This window comes from Tachysurus fulvidraco, chromosome 2 (genome assembly GCF_022655615.1).
Source record: "Tachysurus fulvidraco isolate hzauxx_2018 chromosome 2, HZAU_PFXX_2.0, whole genome shotgun sequence".
NCBI classification, from domain to species: Eukaryota; Metazoa; Chordata; class Actinopteri; order Siluriformes; family Bagridae; genus Tachysurus; species Tachysurus fulvidraco.
The window spans coordinates 25,462,908-25,480,456 of NC_062519.1; the positions used below are offsets into that span (position 1 = coordinate 25,462,908).

A 17,549-nucleotide genomic window follows, 5' to 3' on the forward strand; every position below is an offset into this window, starting at 1 on the left:
AGCTACACGTTCCAAAAAAGTTGGGACAGGTAGAAATAAGAGGCTGGAAAAGTTAAATGTACATATAAGGAACAGCTGGAGGGCCAATTTGCAAATTATTAGGTCAATTGGCAACATGATCGGGTATAAAAAGAGCCTCTCAGAGTGGCAGCAGTTCTCAGAAGTCAAGATGGGCACAGGATCACCAATTCACCCAATGCTGCAGCGAAAAATAGTGGAGCAATATCAGAAAGGAGTTTCTCAGAGAAAAATTGCAAATAATTTGAAGTTATCATCATCTACAGTGCATAATATCATCCAAAGATTCAGAGAATCTGGAAAAATCTCTGTGCATAAGGGTCAATTCCCCGTTGCCGGCTAAAACTCTATAGGTCAAAAAAGAAGCCATATCTAAACATGATCCAGAAGCGCAGCCATTTTCTCTGGGCCAAGGCTCATTTAAAATGGACTGTGGCAAAATGGAAAACTGTTCTGTGGTCAGACGAATCAAAATCTAAAGTTATTTTTGGAAAACTGGGACGCCATGTCATCCGGACTAAAGAAGACAAGGACAACCCAAGATGTTATCAGCGCTCAGTTCAGAAGAAAGCATCTCTAATGGTATGGGGTTGCATGAGTGCATGTGGCATGGGCAGCTTACACATCTGGAAAGGCACCATCAATGCTGAAAGGTATATCCAAGTTCTAGATCAACATACAGTATGCTCCCATCCAGACGTCGTCTCTTTCAGGGAAGTCCTTGCATTTTCCAACATGACAATGCCAGACCACCTACAATTAAAACATCATAGCTGCGTAGAAGAAGGATCCGCTTACTGAAATGGTCAGCCTGCAGTCCAGATCTTTCAGCCAAAGAAAACATTTGGCGCATCATAAAGAGGAAGATGTGACAAAGACGACCTAAGACAGTTGAGCAAATAGAAGCCTGTATTAGACAAGAATGGGACAACATTCCTATTCCTAAACTTGAGCACCTTGTCTTCTCAGTCCCCAGACTGTAACAAAAAGAAGAGGGGATCCCACACAGTGGTAAACATGGCCTTGTCCCAACTTTTTAAAAATGTTTTGATGCCATGAAAAATAAAATCAACTTATTTTCCCTTAAAATTATACATTTTCTCAGTTTAAACATTTGACATGTCATCTATGTTGTATTCTGAATAAAATATTGAAATTTGTATATATATATATATATATCAGACTTAATTCCTATTGAAATATGTGGCATGAGCTAAAAACTACAGACCACCAACAGCTCTGGAGGATATTTATGGTTGAGATTGGGAAATGGAAGAAAATGAGATCATCAAAATGTGCAAAGCTCATAGAGGCTTAGAGAGAGAAACTCAAGACTGTAAACAATTTAAAAGGACAATGATCTAAATATATGTAAGTGGGGTGTGAATATCATTTAACAGTTAGCTAGTGCTTACAGTTTTGAAATCATTCCTAAATTTAAAAAAAACTATTCTAAAATGTTTACACTGAAACACAGCAAAAAGGGAAATAATCACTAAAACGTGAACACTTTCCGTATTCACATATAATTGCCTTATAGAATTGTGTATGATTGTGTATGATTGTGTATGATTGTGTATGACGTGTATGATTGTATTTTCTGGTGAAGACATGAGACACGGTTACAACCATACACTGTATTGTGATTTCTGGTTGTAAAATAAAAATTGATTTAGATAGTAAAAAATCCTTTTTTCAGTCATGCAATGAACTGAAGTGATTATATGGAAAGTAAAAAAAGAACAAAGACAATTATATAATATTTTATCTACTTACTGCTCATTGACAAATCAAAATTAAACACAGTGATTATTTAAAATGATTCTGTCAAAATAATTGTGATAATTTTATCAACTGTATTTAATAGTATTTACAAAGCACATAGTTTAGAAAATAAACAAGAAGGACTGAAGATGAACATACCATACAGTGTATATACAGTATATGCTTTAAACAAATAAACAAAACACACATTAAATATTTTAATATCAAGAAATTATGTACAGTTCGTTATGTATAATTGGCTCTTGTTCAGGTTGTTTTTACCCCTTTGCCTTTGCAGGACATGCAAGGCTATAAAGTATTCTTGCATTGTTAACAATATTATAACTTAACTGAGAAAAAAAAATTTCTATTAACATTCATTTATAAAGTTCACATTGAAGTTTATTCGGCCATGGCCATTTTCACACTTCCCTGACAGACTTTTTTTTTTTTTTTTTTTTTTTACAATATTATTAATTTGATTTTTTCCCCCCACAAACTAATTACCGTCATGTTTAGCATACAGCTGACAATGTTCATGTACATCCTAGTATATACAACTAATTAATATTGGCAAGGAATTATTAATGCCTATGCTTTAAATACTTTTACACTTCACCTTAAACTCATGAAAGTTAGAACCTCAAATGCACAAATTTTGAGCTGCTCCTCTGAGGCTGGACTGGAGACAAAACGTGTGCCGCTCGCTCCTCACGCTTTACCTAGCCTGTGTGAGAGATAAAAAGAACAAATTACACATACATTTTGATTATTCTGCACTCTTTAAACCCTTAAATCTCAATAAGGCAGTAAACTGTCTTATACATATGTGGAATAGGTTTAAGGCATGGATTTAGTTATTACATGGGTTAAAGCCAGATGTTTTCAATATCAACAAGTTCATTATGAGTGAGAGAGATGACTGTGTGTGTTTACAAAGAAATTGCGATTACGTAGAGGAGATTATGTAAATAAAGTGTTCATTTCTTTTAGGAGGATACTTTTGGGATTTCTTGTAGATAACACCAAGAAGAAAACTGGTAGCCATGTACCTTTGATGATTGACTGCTCCCTGTTTTGTATGGACCTGCATAACCAGGAAACATCATATCCATTCCGTTCGGTTTTGGCATTGGGGGCTGTGGAACAAATGTAAATTTGTAAATTAAAGTTTTTGATAAGCATGTCATGCAATCTCACTGAAAAAATGACAAGGTTTCAATGCTTGAAAAGGTTTAGTTTAATAAATCCAACTGATTTCAAAAGTCTAATAGAGTTATGATAGTTATGAGTAGTTTATAAGTGTATTACAGCTAAACGACAAACGCAAGACTTACAAAATATGCTATCAGACTGATATTTTAGATCAGGTTTGTCCAATCTTATCTAGAAAGGGCAAGATTGGGTGCAAGTTTTCATTCCAACCATATAGAAGCGACACCTCATAGTATTTTCAAAGCCCGAAGTGATTAATTGTGTGGATTTATGTGTAGCTCCTGCTTCATTGAAAGGCTTGGATTGGAAACCTTCACCCACACCAGCCCTTTGTGGTCAATATTGGAGACGCCTGTTTTAGATTCTTTAGTACTTAAAGTTTTCTTACCCTTGGGACACATGAAGATTGCAGCATTTGCTTTTCCTGCAATAGTTGTTTCTGGGTTTGCAGTAGTGGCTCCACCAGTCTGTCCTGCACTTGCTGAGCCTCCTGAAGAAGCTTTGTGCACTTCTCGGCTTCTTGAGCACGATCCTGGCTACACTTCTTATTTTCAGAAGTCAGCCTATTGTTTTCAACTTCCATTCGGCTGCTCTGCGCCTGAAGGGTTGAAACTTTATCGCCAACTGAATTCAAGTAGTTCTGGAACTTGTCTTCTACTTGCCGGGAAAGGTTTGTGCAATTTGCGTGGATCTTCTGCATTTGCTCTTGTTGCTTTGAACAAGTAAGGTGGAAGGTAAAGGTGTCAGGGAAGAGGTTGTCAATCTTGGCGAGGAAAGCAGTCGTGACATCCTGGATGCCCTGCAGCGACTTCACAAAGTCCTCCTTGCACTTCTTTTTGTAAAGCTCAAGCTCAGAAGTCAGATCTTCTTTCTCATTTTTCAGTTTCAGCATGGCCATTTCATGCTTAGTTTTATCTTTAAGTGCACTGTCCAAGTTGAACTTGAGGTTTTGAACCGTTTGACTGAAATTAGATTGGAGGATTGCATACAGAGACCTCTGCTGATCCAAGAGAGTCTGTAAGTTTCTCATGTGATCTGGAGAATATGGGGTTAGAATTTTAGATACAGTGCTAACTCAAGGTTAGACCACAATATATTCTTAATGCAGTAATTGGTGATCAGCAGTCATAACTTACCACTTGTACCACCGCTCTGTGGACATGGGACCACATTCCGAACTGTCTTAGTTGCTTGACAACTAGCCTTTGGTTTAAAAAAAAGGACAGACACAAAAATTAATGACCATTTTATCCTACTGCTTCTGCAGTGGTAATAAAAAGACTTTATATAAACCAAAATAAATGCAGACTTACTATCATTTGGAAAAGCTTTGTGTTATTTGCTTTGGCAGCATCCAACTCTGCTGTAAGTTTCACCACTTTTTTAACCTCTGCATCCTTCTCCGTCGTCTTGGACTTAAGCTGGGCAATGAGGTCGGCTTTATCCTTCCTTAGCTTGGTGTTGTCTGAGGAGAGCTTGTTGGTACTCTGCTGCAGCTCATCCACTCTCTTCTCATCGGGGCTCTTCTCTGGCTGACCGTACACTAAGAAGAGCACCAGGCTCACGATGATCAATGACTGTATCAATGAAGAGAAGAAGAAGATGATGCGGAGATAATACCCACAGCCTTTTCCCTTCGATCTGCGAATGTCCTGAGCCTTCAGTGCCACTTTAGGCCGGGTGTAACTGTTATTGTACATCGCTGCAAAAACAGTTTCTCAACCAAGAAGTCTCTAAAATTATGAACAGCAAGCTTCTTAACAATTACATTAGTTCCGTGTAAACACTACTACCAGGTTTTGATTCCCTGCTGTGCTTATGTACTTGTGTCCACATCCTGTAGGGCAGCTCTTTCCTGACCCTCCTCCAAGTGGTTATCTGTACTGTTGAGATATGCAGAGCAGTTTACCTTGCGTAATGTGTCATTATCACAGCTACCGCAAAATGAACATAATAGCAACTTAGTAAACATATCATGGACAACTGTATGAATGAGTCATTATGGGCCCTTTTGGGTATGTACAGTGGGGATTACTTGTTCAATTCAGTTTTTTTTGTTTAGCGCTTTTAACAATGGACATTGTCTAAAATTTAGAACTTTATGAGAACATAAGTATAATACAAAAAGTTCAAGATTAATATCAGACTTACATATAAATGTGTTTGTATTTATTCCTAACAAGCAAGCCTGAGGCAACTGTTTCCCGTAGAAAGAAAGCTTGAGAGAAACCAGATCTAAAAAGGAACATTCTCCTCATTTGGGTGACACTTGAGGGCGTGATTATAAATTATTATAAACACCGGAGAGTGTAATTATGCATAATATACAGTCATAGACAGTCAGTTGGTGCTGAATAACCAGCAACTCATAAATTAGCTCAAAAACTGAGATCATTAAAGATTCAAGATTCATGCCAAAGCCTTCAAATACTCCATGATGGAGATATAGTATATGTACAATGATATTTTGTATAATAATTAACAGGTTGTTGTCCTCAAAAACCACATGTAGTATCTTCTCTTTGAATGTCAGAAATCTTCATGAAGCTGAATGCAACTGGAGCTGATACATCTCTTGATATTTATTTATTTATTTATTTATTTATTTATTTATTTATTTGCAACTTCCTGTTCTTTATAGTGCCACTGTATTATATTGCACCATATTATGATGCGTTTATGATGTAATATGATTTATAGCACAGTGTGGTTGAATTCTCAATGCTGATTGGTCGGAATTTAACTTTTGATAACAGCATGACTGAGATAGCGGTTTCTCTAGCAGTTCACTTGCTCTATTATTATTACATTCTATTATCGTTTCTATAGTAACCAGTAACACAGGAACTTGGCTGTACAGGAAGGAGTCTCCAGTGACAGTATTTTGTAACAAGTTTACATTTATGCCATTAAGGGGTCTTTAGTTTCTGCTTAACACAAAGAGCTGAATTTTCAAGAGACAAAAATCAGAGACTTGTGAGGAATTGGACTGATTATATCTGTTCTAATGTGCCTTTCAAAACTTACATCAAGATTCAAGAGTTACATAAATGAAAATTTAAGAATTCTATCTATCTATCTATCTATCTATCTATCTATCTATCTATCTATCTATCTATCTATCTATCTATCTATCTATCTATCTATCTATCTATCTATCTATCTATCTGTCTATCTATCTATCTACACCAACATTCAATAATAATCTGTTCATCTTTAAGCATTAAAGAAATCGTTGTTTACTCCACTATATATATTTATAACGTTTGTGTGTGTGTGTGTGTGGGGGGGGGGGGGGGGGCACTGTGTTAACTTATTCGTCCGATTTATTTCCATCTCCTGGCCTTTTCCTCCTGAAGCGTAAACTTTGACCAGTCAAGGCATTATATCGCACAGGAAAAGCATCTAGCAAGTAAATGACAGCACCCAAGCCTCGCTCTATCTCTTCCTTGATCTAAAGCCACACATAAACACCAGCGTTCAAAATAAGCCATCGAAAATTTTGCTTCCTGTCCTGCTGCTGCAACTGCTGGTGGGACAAGAAGGACAACAATAGTGACCTGTCAGCTTTTTTTGATTGAAGGAATAACAAATATTCCCAGCCGTGCTAGAGTTAGTAGTGGACGTGTTTGATCCTCAGCGTTCTTGTTTGCAGCAATGACGTTCAGAGCCCAATCTCCTGTCCAGGACGGGTGTGAAAGGGGAAAATAACGAAAGCCAGGGGTTTTCCTGCAGTCTATTGTCTCAACTCCAATGTGTCCTCAGAGGAAAGCATAATTTATGGAGAACCTTTTTAAAAAGGGCAGAGAGTAATAAAGGGTCCTGACAGATAACAGATCGATTTTAAGACATAAACAGGAAGATTGCCACAGGAAACCTTTATAAGTTGTTAATTTCTTTTTTGGTTTTAGCTATTTTGGCTTTTACGGTCTGCGTGATAACTGTAACTCTTTTCTTTTCAAATTCAAATATTGTTATAAACATCAAGTTTCCTTATATACCATTTAAATGTTAAATTTAATGCAATAAAGGTATATACTTTCAAACACTAAAAGGTATAATAGAGTGCAAGCATGGTTGAGGTATAACAAAAATAAAACACACCCACCCCGAGTGTACATTACACACAATGCAGACGGACACAACAATGACTAATGATATATATATATATATATAAAACTAATGATAATAAACACAAAATATAGACATCTTGATAGACAAAACCTTAGTGAGAAAGAGAAAAAAATGAAATAAACAGAAACTAAACAATACACACGTATATGTCAGTAGCATTTTTCATGACTGATACGTTTATAGGTTTCTAGAATATTTCATCTTATTGAATCATGCAGAGAATAATAGCTCAAAATTGTGTGTGAAGGAAGCCAGTGTTGTGCTACCAAGAGGTGAGGAAAAACTCCCTTAGATATGAGGAAGAAATCTTGAAAAGGAATCAGACTCAAAAGGGAAAACAACCTCATCTGGGGGACACAAGAGACGGTGCGTAAAGCCAGCAAGCCAAAACACTCTCTGCTGTATTACGAAGTCAAGCTTGAAATCATTTAACAGAAGCATTATGGGATCCAAAGGATAATTATGCGTAATAATAATAATAATAATAATAATAATAATAATAATAATAATAATAATAATAATAATAATTATCGTCTTTTGTTTCAAATTCAAACAACACTTTATTTTCATTTTGTTTTCCCAGAATTTTATACATTTTCATTCCTATTAATAGAAAATTTCACAAAACTGACACTCATAAAAAATTATTTTCGTTAATGAAATAACAAGGTACAGTAATAGGTACAACAGCTGGGTTAAATAGCTTTGTTGACTTGTTGACATTGTTTCACTGTTACAATACAAACACACCATTGTGTACTTAGCGTTGGTGGGGAGAGGTCAAATTAGATTGCACACAATCATAGTAGGGCAAATGCGCAGATCCATTTCTGGGAATGTATGCAAAAGCCGGGAGTTGAATTTGGGCCGGTGTACTTGCGTTTCTGAGAAATGAGGAGGTTACAGATGTTTGAGGCTCCTAATTATTGGCTTTAAAGAAAGGAAATTATAGCGCGGGATTAAGGCAACCGTTAAAACTCTTCCGACAATTATTTTGTGAACTGTGCACATGTCAAGTTTAAATGGCAGGATACAACTTCAAAGCTGAATTGACGTTTCGATGCAAGTCATCTTAGAAAGTTCAAACGATTTGTTTGAAACAAACGCAGCAAACAACACGAGAGAGTTCAATTACTGACAGAAATCAACTCCTTGTGTGGGTTTGTGTGTTGGGTGGGTAAGCGTTTTTTTTTTTTATTGATTCTTCGATTGAAGTGCGATAAGTTTCGAAGGCTTATTGTATAAATAGTTTATCGATCATAAGAACTGATCGAAGAAACTGAAGATTGAAGTAAGAACCATGCAACAGTTATAGAGCTTCAATTAATGTGGAAAAACACAATCTTAGTGACTTCGATGGTGGCATGGTTGTAGCTGAATTCCTGGGATTTTCACACAGAACATTCTTTAAAGCTGAATTGTGTGATAAAACAAACAAACAAACAAACAAACAAACAAGTCTGAACAGAATAACCAGACTGGTCTGAGCTGACAGGAAGTCGAGAGTAACTCAAATAAACACTCTTTACAACCACGGTGTGCAGGAAAGCATTTCAAAATGTATAGCTTGTCAAATCTTAATGGGGATGAGCTACAACGGCAGAAGGCCGCATCAGGATCCACTCCTGTCCGTTAAGAACAGAAATCTGAGACTACATTTACAATGTGAAGCCTGGAACAGCTTTGTGTGGGCTTATTCTTCGTGCGTGCTTTGATGACGGCATTTTTGTTTGTGTGACACTGGTACAGATGCAAACACATATTGTCATTTTAAGTTAACAATCTTTCAGCGTTTGTACCTAATATCCTACGACCCCTCTCATGTATACAGATCCAGGTCAGTGTCATTATCATGTATAATATCAAGTCTCCCTAATGCTGAACAGTGTGTCAGATAGAAAGTAATCCAGATTGATGACTCTTCATATCTTCAACCCAAAGCAAAGAATTTAGCTCATCTGAGAGAAATACATCACTACTATATAGTATGTGCTAACTGTTGAAAAAAGATCTGACTAAAAGCGATGATGTATATTTTCATAAACCTGTATATTTATAATCACACCCTCCAGTGTCAGCCAGATGAGGATGAGGTTCCTCTTTGAATCTGGTTCCTCTCAAGGTTTCTTCCTTTACCATTCAAGGGAGTTTGACTCACCTGACTCACCTCAGACTTTCTCATTTGGGATAAAAACAAACATTTCAATATATCTAATATTAATCTTGAATTTTTTATTCTATTAATCTTTATATTATTATGTATAATAACCTTTTGTTCTTTGTTTATGTTCTGTAAAGCCGCTTTAAAAAACAATGTTAATTGTAAGAAATAAATTGAATTGAAATACACTAACCAAGATCATTTCAACGCACATTCTTTCATTCTTTACTTTCTATTATTTATTTAACCACATCTTTACTCGACAGTACATCTTTACACATTCGTAAATCACGTTTCATTTCAATGCATTTTCGCACATGACATTTAAAAATGAGGACAGGTCTTGTACTTCCAATTCATCACCAGTCACAAATCTAGCCTAAAGGCTTGTGTGTTTGTTATTTAAAATGAAACAGACAATATTAAGACAAAAAAATTATATATGTATAGTGGCTATATTAGAAGGCAAAGAAAAAGATGAGTGGAATCAGTGAAAAAAAGGCAATCGCCCTGCCCTTAAACATCTCAAAGCTAAAAAAAAATCCATAGCAGTCCTTATGTAAAGACATTTCACTTTCTTCTTCTTTCCCCCGTATATAGAAAGCATCCATCCTTAGGAGACAGTCTTAGAAGAGGACACTTTGTCAACTAGTCCTTCATTAATCCTGTTCATAGAGATCTACTTGAACCTTTTTACAGTACTCGCGACGTTCAAACCCAAATCCAACACTGCTGATCTGGTGCATCATGAACACTGATTATACAGATACAGCAGTGTTACATCAGAGTTAGAACAGAGCTCTACGGTGTGATTTCCAGGAGCAGGCTTAGTGATCGACGCTCTACACCGTGGCTTCGATCTCTGGTGGCTCGTCGCCCTCTAGCAGGCTGTAGGAGGCATGACTCTGGAAGGGTCTCTGCAACGGGTGACACAGAAGCTTGGCCATGCAGTTATGCAGCTCGATGGCTGGGCCACACAGTGATACTTCAAAACGGTAGCACATCCCCTTCGAGTCCAACTTGGAGAAAGATTCATACGTGTCCTGCAAGAGAGGAGAGGTGGGTGGAAAATCGTAAGGGAAGCTACTGTCACAGGATGCTTCGCAAAGATAATCGGACAAACATAAACAAGCAGCTCAAGACAAAGGGCACTAAAGCACACAGGAAAAAATGCAGCTATATTCGAATGTGAATGTATACATACCAGTTGTGTTGACATTTTTATTATTAGAAGCTACAAAAATAGTCAAATAGTCCATGTTTTAAAAAAAAAACAAAAAAACTTGTGAATCGCTATCAGTGCCGTATAAAAGTAAATAAAAATATAAAGTATATAAAAGACTATTTCAATAACACAATCACAGCAAAATGTGTTTCAGACCTCTTATACCAAATCAATATTCATGTGGGAAGCATAAATGCTATGGACTGGCCATCAGATGAGTACCTTCCTGTTAGCACACTTATAATGTGTAATATGTCATCTTACTGAGAAACTGCAAAGCCCTTCATCTTTCCTGTGTGGAAAACTTCATGTTACAGCTTTACAGCAATGATACTCCTTCTAAACAAAATACTCCTAATGGAAAACTTCATATCACCAATTACACGGTTTAAAAAAAAAAAAATTCCAAAACATTAATTAATTCATTTTCTACCGCTTATCCGAACTACCTCGGGTCACGGGGAGCCTGTGCCTATCTCAGGCGCCATCGGGCATCAAGGCAGGATACACCCTGGACGGAGTGCCAACCCATCGCAGGGCGCACGCACACTCTCACACACTCACACACTACAGACAATTTTCCAGAGATGCCAATCAACCTTTGCATGTCTTTGGACCGGGGGAGGAAACCGGAGTACCCGGAGGAAACCCCCGAGGCACGGGGAGAACATGCAAACTCCACACACACAAGGCGGAGGTGGGAATCGAACCCCCAACCCTGGAGGTGTGAGGGAAACGTGCTAACCACTAAGCCATCATAACCCCCATTCCAAGACATAAAAAAAAACAACACAAATCCGTATGTTTAAATTCTATTTGAATGATGTGGGGTGTCCCTGTAGCCGGTGCTACTGTCCACGGTCAGTGGAATTCAGCAGAATTGTGGTATAACTCTATAATAACTATAACTTGTATAACTTGTGTTGTAGTCTGATGGCTAAAACTGAGTCTCAGAAGGAGCTTCATCCCTCAGGCCATAAGACCCCTCAATACAGACCATCATGTCCACAATACAGATCCCTTAGGACTCCTTAAACCCTCCGCACTCCACTGACACGTCCACACGCTGCACTCTATATTACTGTTGCACACTTAACACAACTGCACATGTTCTACATCACTTTTTGCACCTTCCGAACTGATATTCTATATCTTCTTCTTATTATTATTCTATGCACAGTCTAATCAGGAGCAGGCTAGTTTTTATTTCACTGCAAGACAGAGCATTGTGGCAGAACCTCTTTCCTTTTCTTTTCTCATTTTGTATTAATTTTCCCTAATATGTTCGATTGTGTTGTCACAGGATACACTCATGTTTCATTTGATAAAATGATAAAATTGTAAAATAAACATCATATTATCATCTTTTCCATAATGAATGCTAGCTGGTGCACACATTTACCATGAACTCGAACAAGATTTGGTCTACTTTTAATTACAGCCTTTATAACCGAAGGATGGTGAGAATAAAATTACCCTCCAGCTGCTGTCATCCATCTGCTCGTCAGCACCATTATGAAGGTAAATGACATCAAAGAAGAAGTACGGAGAGCGTAGCATTTTCTGTAAGACAACGTTTCAAGATTTCATTTGAGAAACAAATGAACTGAGCAAACTGACATGCGTTCTTCAGACAGAAACACGTTCACTTACGCTGACGGCATCAGACGGGTTACACTGCAGCTGACCTGCCTGCCGACTGTAAATGAGGAGAGTACGAACCACGAACGGTGGTGGGATCGTCTGAACGTTTTCCATCAGCGGAAGTTCGATCTTTTGGAGACTATACAGAAAAAAAGATGTTTTATAGCATGGAATTACACTATTAATGCAATATGAGTGCAATATGTACTTTCCCAGACACATGAATAAATAAATGACTGAATGCTGATCTGTCATTACTTAAACCATGCAACATAACAGTAGTAGATTTATAATTAGAGCCTTTCTGCGTATAATTTCTGTAACCAGCCAAATTTGTTGTTTCACTTTCTGCATTCTTTGCATATATACTTGGAATAATATGGCAACCAACTGCCTCCTTGGAAATAATGAACAGCCATTCAGTTCAGACTCTTACTGTGTGTAAGAGTAAGAGCTACTATGTATGTGTACAGGAAAATACAGAAAACAGAAAAAAAAAGATTAGAGCTGAGGAAAAAAAAATTTATGCACACCTAAAGCTAAAGACATTCTCAGCTTTTCACAAAGATTGCATCATCACACTTACATTACGTTCAGAAGATCCTCCAGGTCTACAAAGTGTTAAGAAATAATCGTTTTACAGTAATCCTGTTTTACTATCTGGTAATGTGGCACTTCATCAGTAATCGATTATTACCGATGTCAAAAAGGATACTGAAAGATTCGCAGACGTTAGTTTCGAGGTCATACAAACAGCTACACAACTCCCGTGGGTCAGAGGTGAAGCCTGATAACTAGGGAAGGGAAAGAAGTCAAGAACAAATGCTTTTTAATTCCCTGATTAGTATTTACAACAACTGGCAATTTTTCTTTTTAATACAATACATTAAACAGATATTCTGACATGTATATATGTACATTTATACCACAGACAAGTCTGATCTCAGTGCTGATTGGTCAGGAAAAGTTGATTCATTTGCTTGAACATCGTAGCTCATAGTTCCTCCAGGATTTCACAGAAATAAGAGCAAAATCAAGCAAACTACATCGGGCAATTTTTCAAAATGAACGCAGATTTGGGCTGAGATGTGTCATGTGACATCACCGTGTGCAGTCAGCCAAAGCCTCTTCGATTCAAGTGCATCAACCATGAATACAGCTATTAAATGTAGTAATTACATATACTGTATGTCTTCACCGGTAGGAGTTTTAAAAGAAGAGTCCTGTACTTGGAATTTAACCATTTTAAGTAGTTTTCCATAATAAGCCACAAATCTCTGCATTAGAACTTTTGAGGTAAATAAAAAAATAAAAAAATAAGAATTACGCATTTTTGCTCACAACAATCACAAAACAAGAACAAACAACCATCTAAAATCCTGGAGACACTGAGAAATAGTCCATTTATAATTCAAATGTTTGAGCATCTCATTAAAAACCTATGTTTTCTTTCAAAAAACAAAACAAAAAAACTTTAGGACTGGCAAACTGCTGTATCATAAGATGAATAAAATGCATGCGAGTGCCAAGAACTTGCCAAGAATCAGTTCAGTTTAATCCAGAGAATGCACCTGCTAGATTACTGACCACTACGTGTTTTATACTCATAAGCCCTAAAAGAACTTTGAAGGATGTCGTGCTGTTTTTCAAATCTCCGTCCCGAAATCCCACTTGACTTGACTTTACATTTGGATATCCAATCAGATTAAGGGTGGTGAAGCTCGTGGTGAGATGAAGATCTTATTAACGGTTAATCGTTTACTACTCACCCACAAGGCATCATCATTGACCACCACCAAGGCAAACTCGTGTCTCTTGTCTATTTTGTGCTTTGTTCTCACAAACATCTCAATCATCTTCTGGGAGATATTGAGGGCGTTGGTCTTGGATCTGAAGAAGAGAACTCATTTCAAACGTACAGCTTTCTATGATATTGTAAATGTAGTTCAATTTAACGTTGAGTGAAGAATATTACCCATTGAAGGACTCCAGCTTTTGTAGGCACATCTCTTCTGACAAATCCAAACAGATGATCTATTTCGTAAACATGATACATGCCATCACCACAATGACTTAACAATGAAGGGAAACTTAGATAGTTGTTTATCAATAAGAATTTAGAGACTTACCACTTTCTCAGGGCAATTGACTCTTGGTGCTCGCAGCTGGAGTTCTGCTGCTATAGGGATCTGTGATGCCAGTGAGGGCTGGCTTGGTTTGGGTCTTTCTTTGGCAGCGGCCAGTGAAGCAGGCACTGAATTGGACATGCTGCTTGTTGCGGTTGTAGCTGCAGCAGCGATGGGGTTGGGAATAGCAGTCGTGATGGTGGATGTTGAAGCTGGAGGACCATCAGTGCTGGCTGCTTCTCCTTCTCCCTCCACTCGACTTCCCACAGTAGGCTGTGTGGGTGGAGGACTGTTCAGACCACCGTTACTACTCCGTCTGTCCTCCGCTCCCTCCGGATTGGAGCGTGTCCTCGGACGTAATTCTGTCATTCGCTCTTCTCCATCAGCTGGGCCGGGATCTGCGCTCTCCATCACACCTGCTTACGATTCTCTGCGTTACAAGAAGTGACAAATGTTGCTTATTTCACTTAAAAAAATATTATGACATGTTACACTGCATTCAGAAGAATGTTTAATTCAAATGATAACCTTATTTTGACATTCACATTACATACATACACTATATATATAGTGTAGAGAGAGAGAGAGGAAGAAAGAAAGAGAGAGAGAGACAGAAAGAGAGAGAGAGACAAAGAGAGGAAGAAAGAGAGAGAGAGACAGAGAGAGAGAGAGGAAGGAAGAAAGAAAGAGAGAGAGAGAGGAAGAAAGAGAGAGAGACAGAGAGAGAGACAGAGAGAGGAAGAAAGAGAGAGAGACAGAGAGAGGGACAGAGAGAGAGACAGAGAGAGGAAGAAAGAGAGAGAGAAAGACAGAGAGAGAGAGACAGAGAGAGGGACAGAGAGAGAGACAGAGAGAGGAAGAAAGAGAGAGAGAAAGACAGAGAGAGAGACAGAGAGAGAGAGACAGAGAGAGGAAGAAAGAGAGAGAGAAAGACAGAGATAGAGAGACAGAGACAGAGAGAGAGAGAGGTGTTGCATCTCGCTGGGATTCACTGCTACAATAACTCTTACATTCACTTTTGCAGCATTTGTTTCTAATTTTGCCAGAAAACTGTAAATCATTAAATCTGGCCATTTGCTACAGACGGTGCAGTTTATGTGGATGTTTCTCGTAAATGTTATTAAGTAAGCAATATTCACTTACACTGATCTGATCACATCCTTATCCGTGATCACCACAATGTTACTCACCTTCTCCACAACATACATTACTGTAACTGCCATGACACAAAGCTTCAGGACAAAAACTCAACCCGTCTTTTCAAGTAAAGAGTAAAGTCACACAATCCCACAAATGATAAACAACTCAGACTCGAATTCAAACAGCACCGAGATATCCTTCATTACACAAGCAACAATCCGTCAGCACGAATGCAAAAATGTCTAAAGTTTATGTGCTATTAAAAGAGTTTACTTACAGAATCGTAATCTGAAGGAGTTTATACGGCTTACTAAAAGCTGTCAAAAGGTAGCGACAGGTACGTGGAAGAAATATCAACACTTCCTCATTTGGTTCTACTTCGTCGACAGAGGCAGAGGGAGAGACGAGCGTTTAGAGCACCACCGCCACCGAGTGGTCAAGTCAAGTCAAGTCAAGTCAAGTCAAGTCAAGTCAAGTCAAGTCAAGTCAAGTCAAGTCAAGTCAAGTCAAGTCAAGTCAAGTCAAGAAGCTTTTATTTTCATTTCAACCATGAAACGCCCCTGGTTGACACAATTCGCCAGGAATCCTTTTTGACACGGATTATTTCAAACATCTCCCTCATATATGGCCATGTGTGTTCAGGAATGTCCTCGTTGTTAGTTATTTTAACATCGGTGACTCCCTCTGAATTAACATTAGCCATTCCTTTTGTAGGCGTGCTGCTCATTGTTAGCTCCGCTATCCTTAGTCTATGTCTGATAGCCAGTAAATAATACAGTACACCAGTCACATGGGGAAAAACCCGCACAATGATAGGATGATAGGCTGGAAACAGCGCTCAATGAGAAGAAATAATACTAAAAGTAACGAGTCCATTTTGAAAATGTAAAAAGTAAAAAGTACAGATACTTGTGTAAAAATGTAATGAGTAAAAGTAAAAAGTTGTCGAAAAAATAAATAGTGGAGTAAAGTACTGATACCAGAAAAACTTACTTAAGTACAGTAACGAAGTATTTTTACTCCGTTACTTCCCACCTCTGACAAAGACAGAGCTAAGGACTTAGTAAGTTAGTCCTAGCTACAAAAAAGTGCATCTGTGCAACCTTGTGCAAACAGATGCAAGACAAGACAAAAGACAAAAAGACATAAAGACAGTGCAAACAAACAATACAAGACATCACACAAAAGACAATGCTCAAAAGCAGCATGGAACAGTGTACATACTGTATGTTTAATCACTATTGCGTGTTCAGAAATACTGGAAAGAACACATTAGTATTATATTAACGGCAAAAAACTTTTTGACTATTTATCATATATTTAATAAGCCGCAGCGCCCAAAATGTATCAGTCCGCACCTCTGTCTCTAAGAAACCGGGCAGGAATCAAGCGCGTCTCCCCTGGAGTTCTTAGTCGGGCCTGACACTTATCAGCCAATCAAAATAAAGAGGCTACACAAAAGCCAATCAGAAAATAACACTATCTGGGTAAGATTTGGGGGTGGGGGTGGTGCAAAACAGCATGTCAACAGTTTAATATGATGGTGCTGTAGACATGGATGTAAATTGGAAGCGTGTGTATTTGTTGTGGGTCATTGCAGTCCATACGGTTGATTGTGCATGTGTATGTGCGTGTGTGTTCACGTGTGTATTGTGCTCGGTACAGTTCACTTCAGCTATTGAGGAGTCCGATTTTGTGGAAAGAAACTGTTACACAGACTGGTTATGAGGGCCCGAATGCTCCGGTACCTTTATCCAGATGGCAGTAGGGTGAAGAGTGTGTGTGAGGGGTGTGTGGGGTCATCCACAATGCTGTTGGCCTTGCGGATGCAGCGTGTTGTGTAAATGTACATGATAGAGGGTTAGAAAGACTCCAATGATCTTCTCAGCTGTCCTCACTATCCGCTACAGGGTCTTGCGATCAGAGATGGTGCAGTTCCCAAACCAGAAAGTGATGCAGCTGCTCAGGATGCTCTCAATGGTCCCTCTGTAGAATGTAGTCAGGATGGGGGGAGTTAGATGTGTCTATCTCAGCCTTTGTAAGAAGTAGAGACACTGCTGGACTTTCTAGGTGATGGAGGTGGTGTTGAGTGACCAGGTGAAGTTCTCCGTTCGATGAACAC

The 17,549-nt window shown here is 38.3% G+C and overlaps 2 protein-coding genes across 2 annotated transcripts; both read right to left on the minus strand.

The window, feature by feature from the left end:
• Positions 1-2,307: 2,307 nt before the first annotated feature.
• Positions 2,308-4,796, minus strand: plvapb (plasmalemma vesicle associated protein b). The gene is made up of 5 exons (XM_027170100.2): positions 4,311-4,796; positions 4,134-4,200; positions 3,386-4,032; positions 2,835-2,921; positions 2,308-2,509 (listed from the first exon to the last, which is right to left on the minus strand). The coding sequence occupies exons 1-5, from the start codon at positions 4,695-4,697 to the stop codon at positions 2,501-2,503; spliced, it is 1,197 nt and encodes a 398-aa protein (XP_027025901.1). The 5' UTR covers positions 4,698-4,796; the 3' UTR covers positions 2,308-2,500.
• Positions 4,797-9,508: 4,712 nt separating this feature from the next.
• babam1 (BRISC and BRCA1 A complex member 1) lies at positions 9,509-15,835 on the minus strand. Its single transcript, XM_047810372.1, has 9 exons — positions 15,705-15,835; positions 14,291-14,715; positions 14,137-14,195; positions 13,931-14,051; positions 12,877-12,955; positions 12,748-12,772; positions 12,171-12,300; positions 11,994-12,080; positions 9,509-10,335 (listed from the first exon to the last, which is right to left on the minus strand). Exons 2-9 carry the CDS (start codon positions 14,696-14,698, stop codon positions 10,135-10,137), a joined length of 1,110 nt encoding a protein of 369 aa, XP_047666328.1. The 5' UTR covers positions 14,699-14,715; positions 15,705-15,835; the 3' UTR covers positions 9,509-10,134.
• Positions 15,836-17,549: the final 1,714 nt, after the last annotated feature.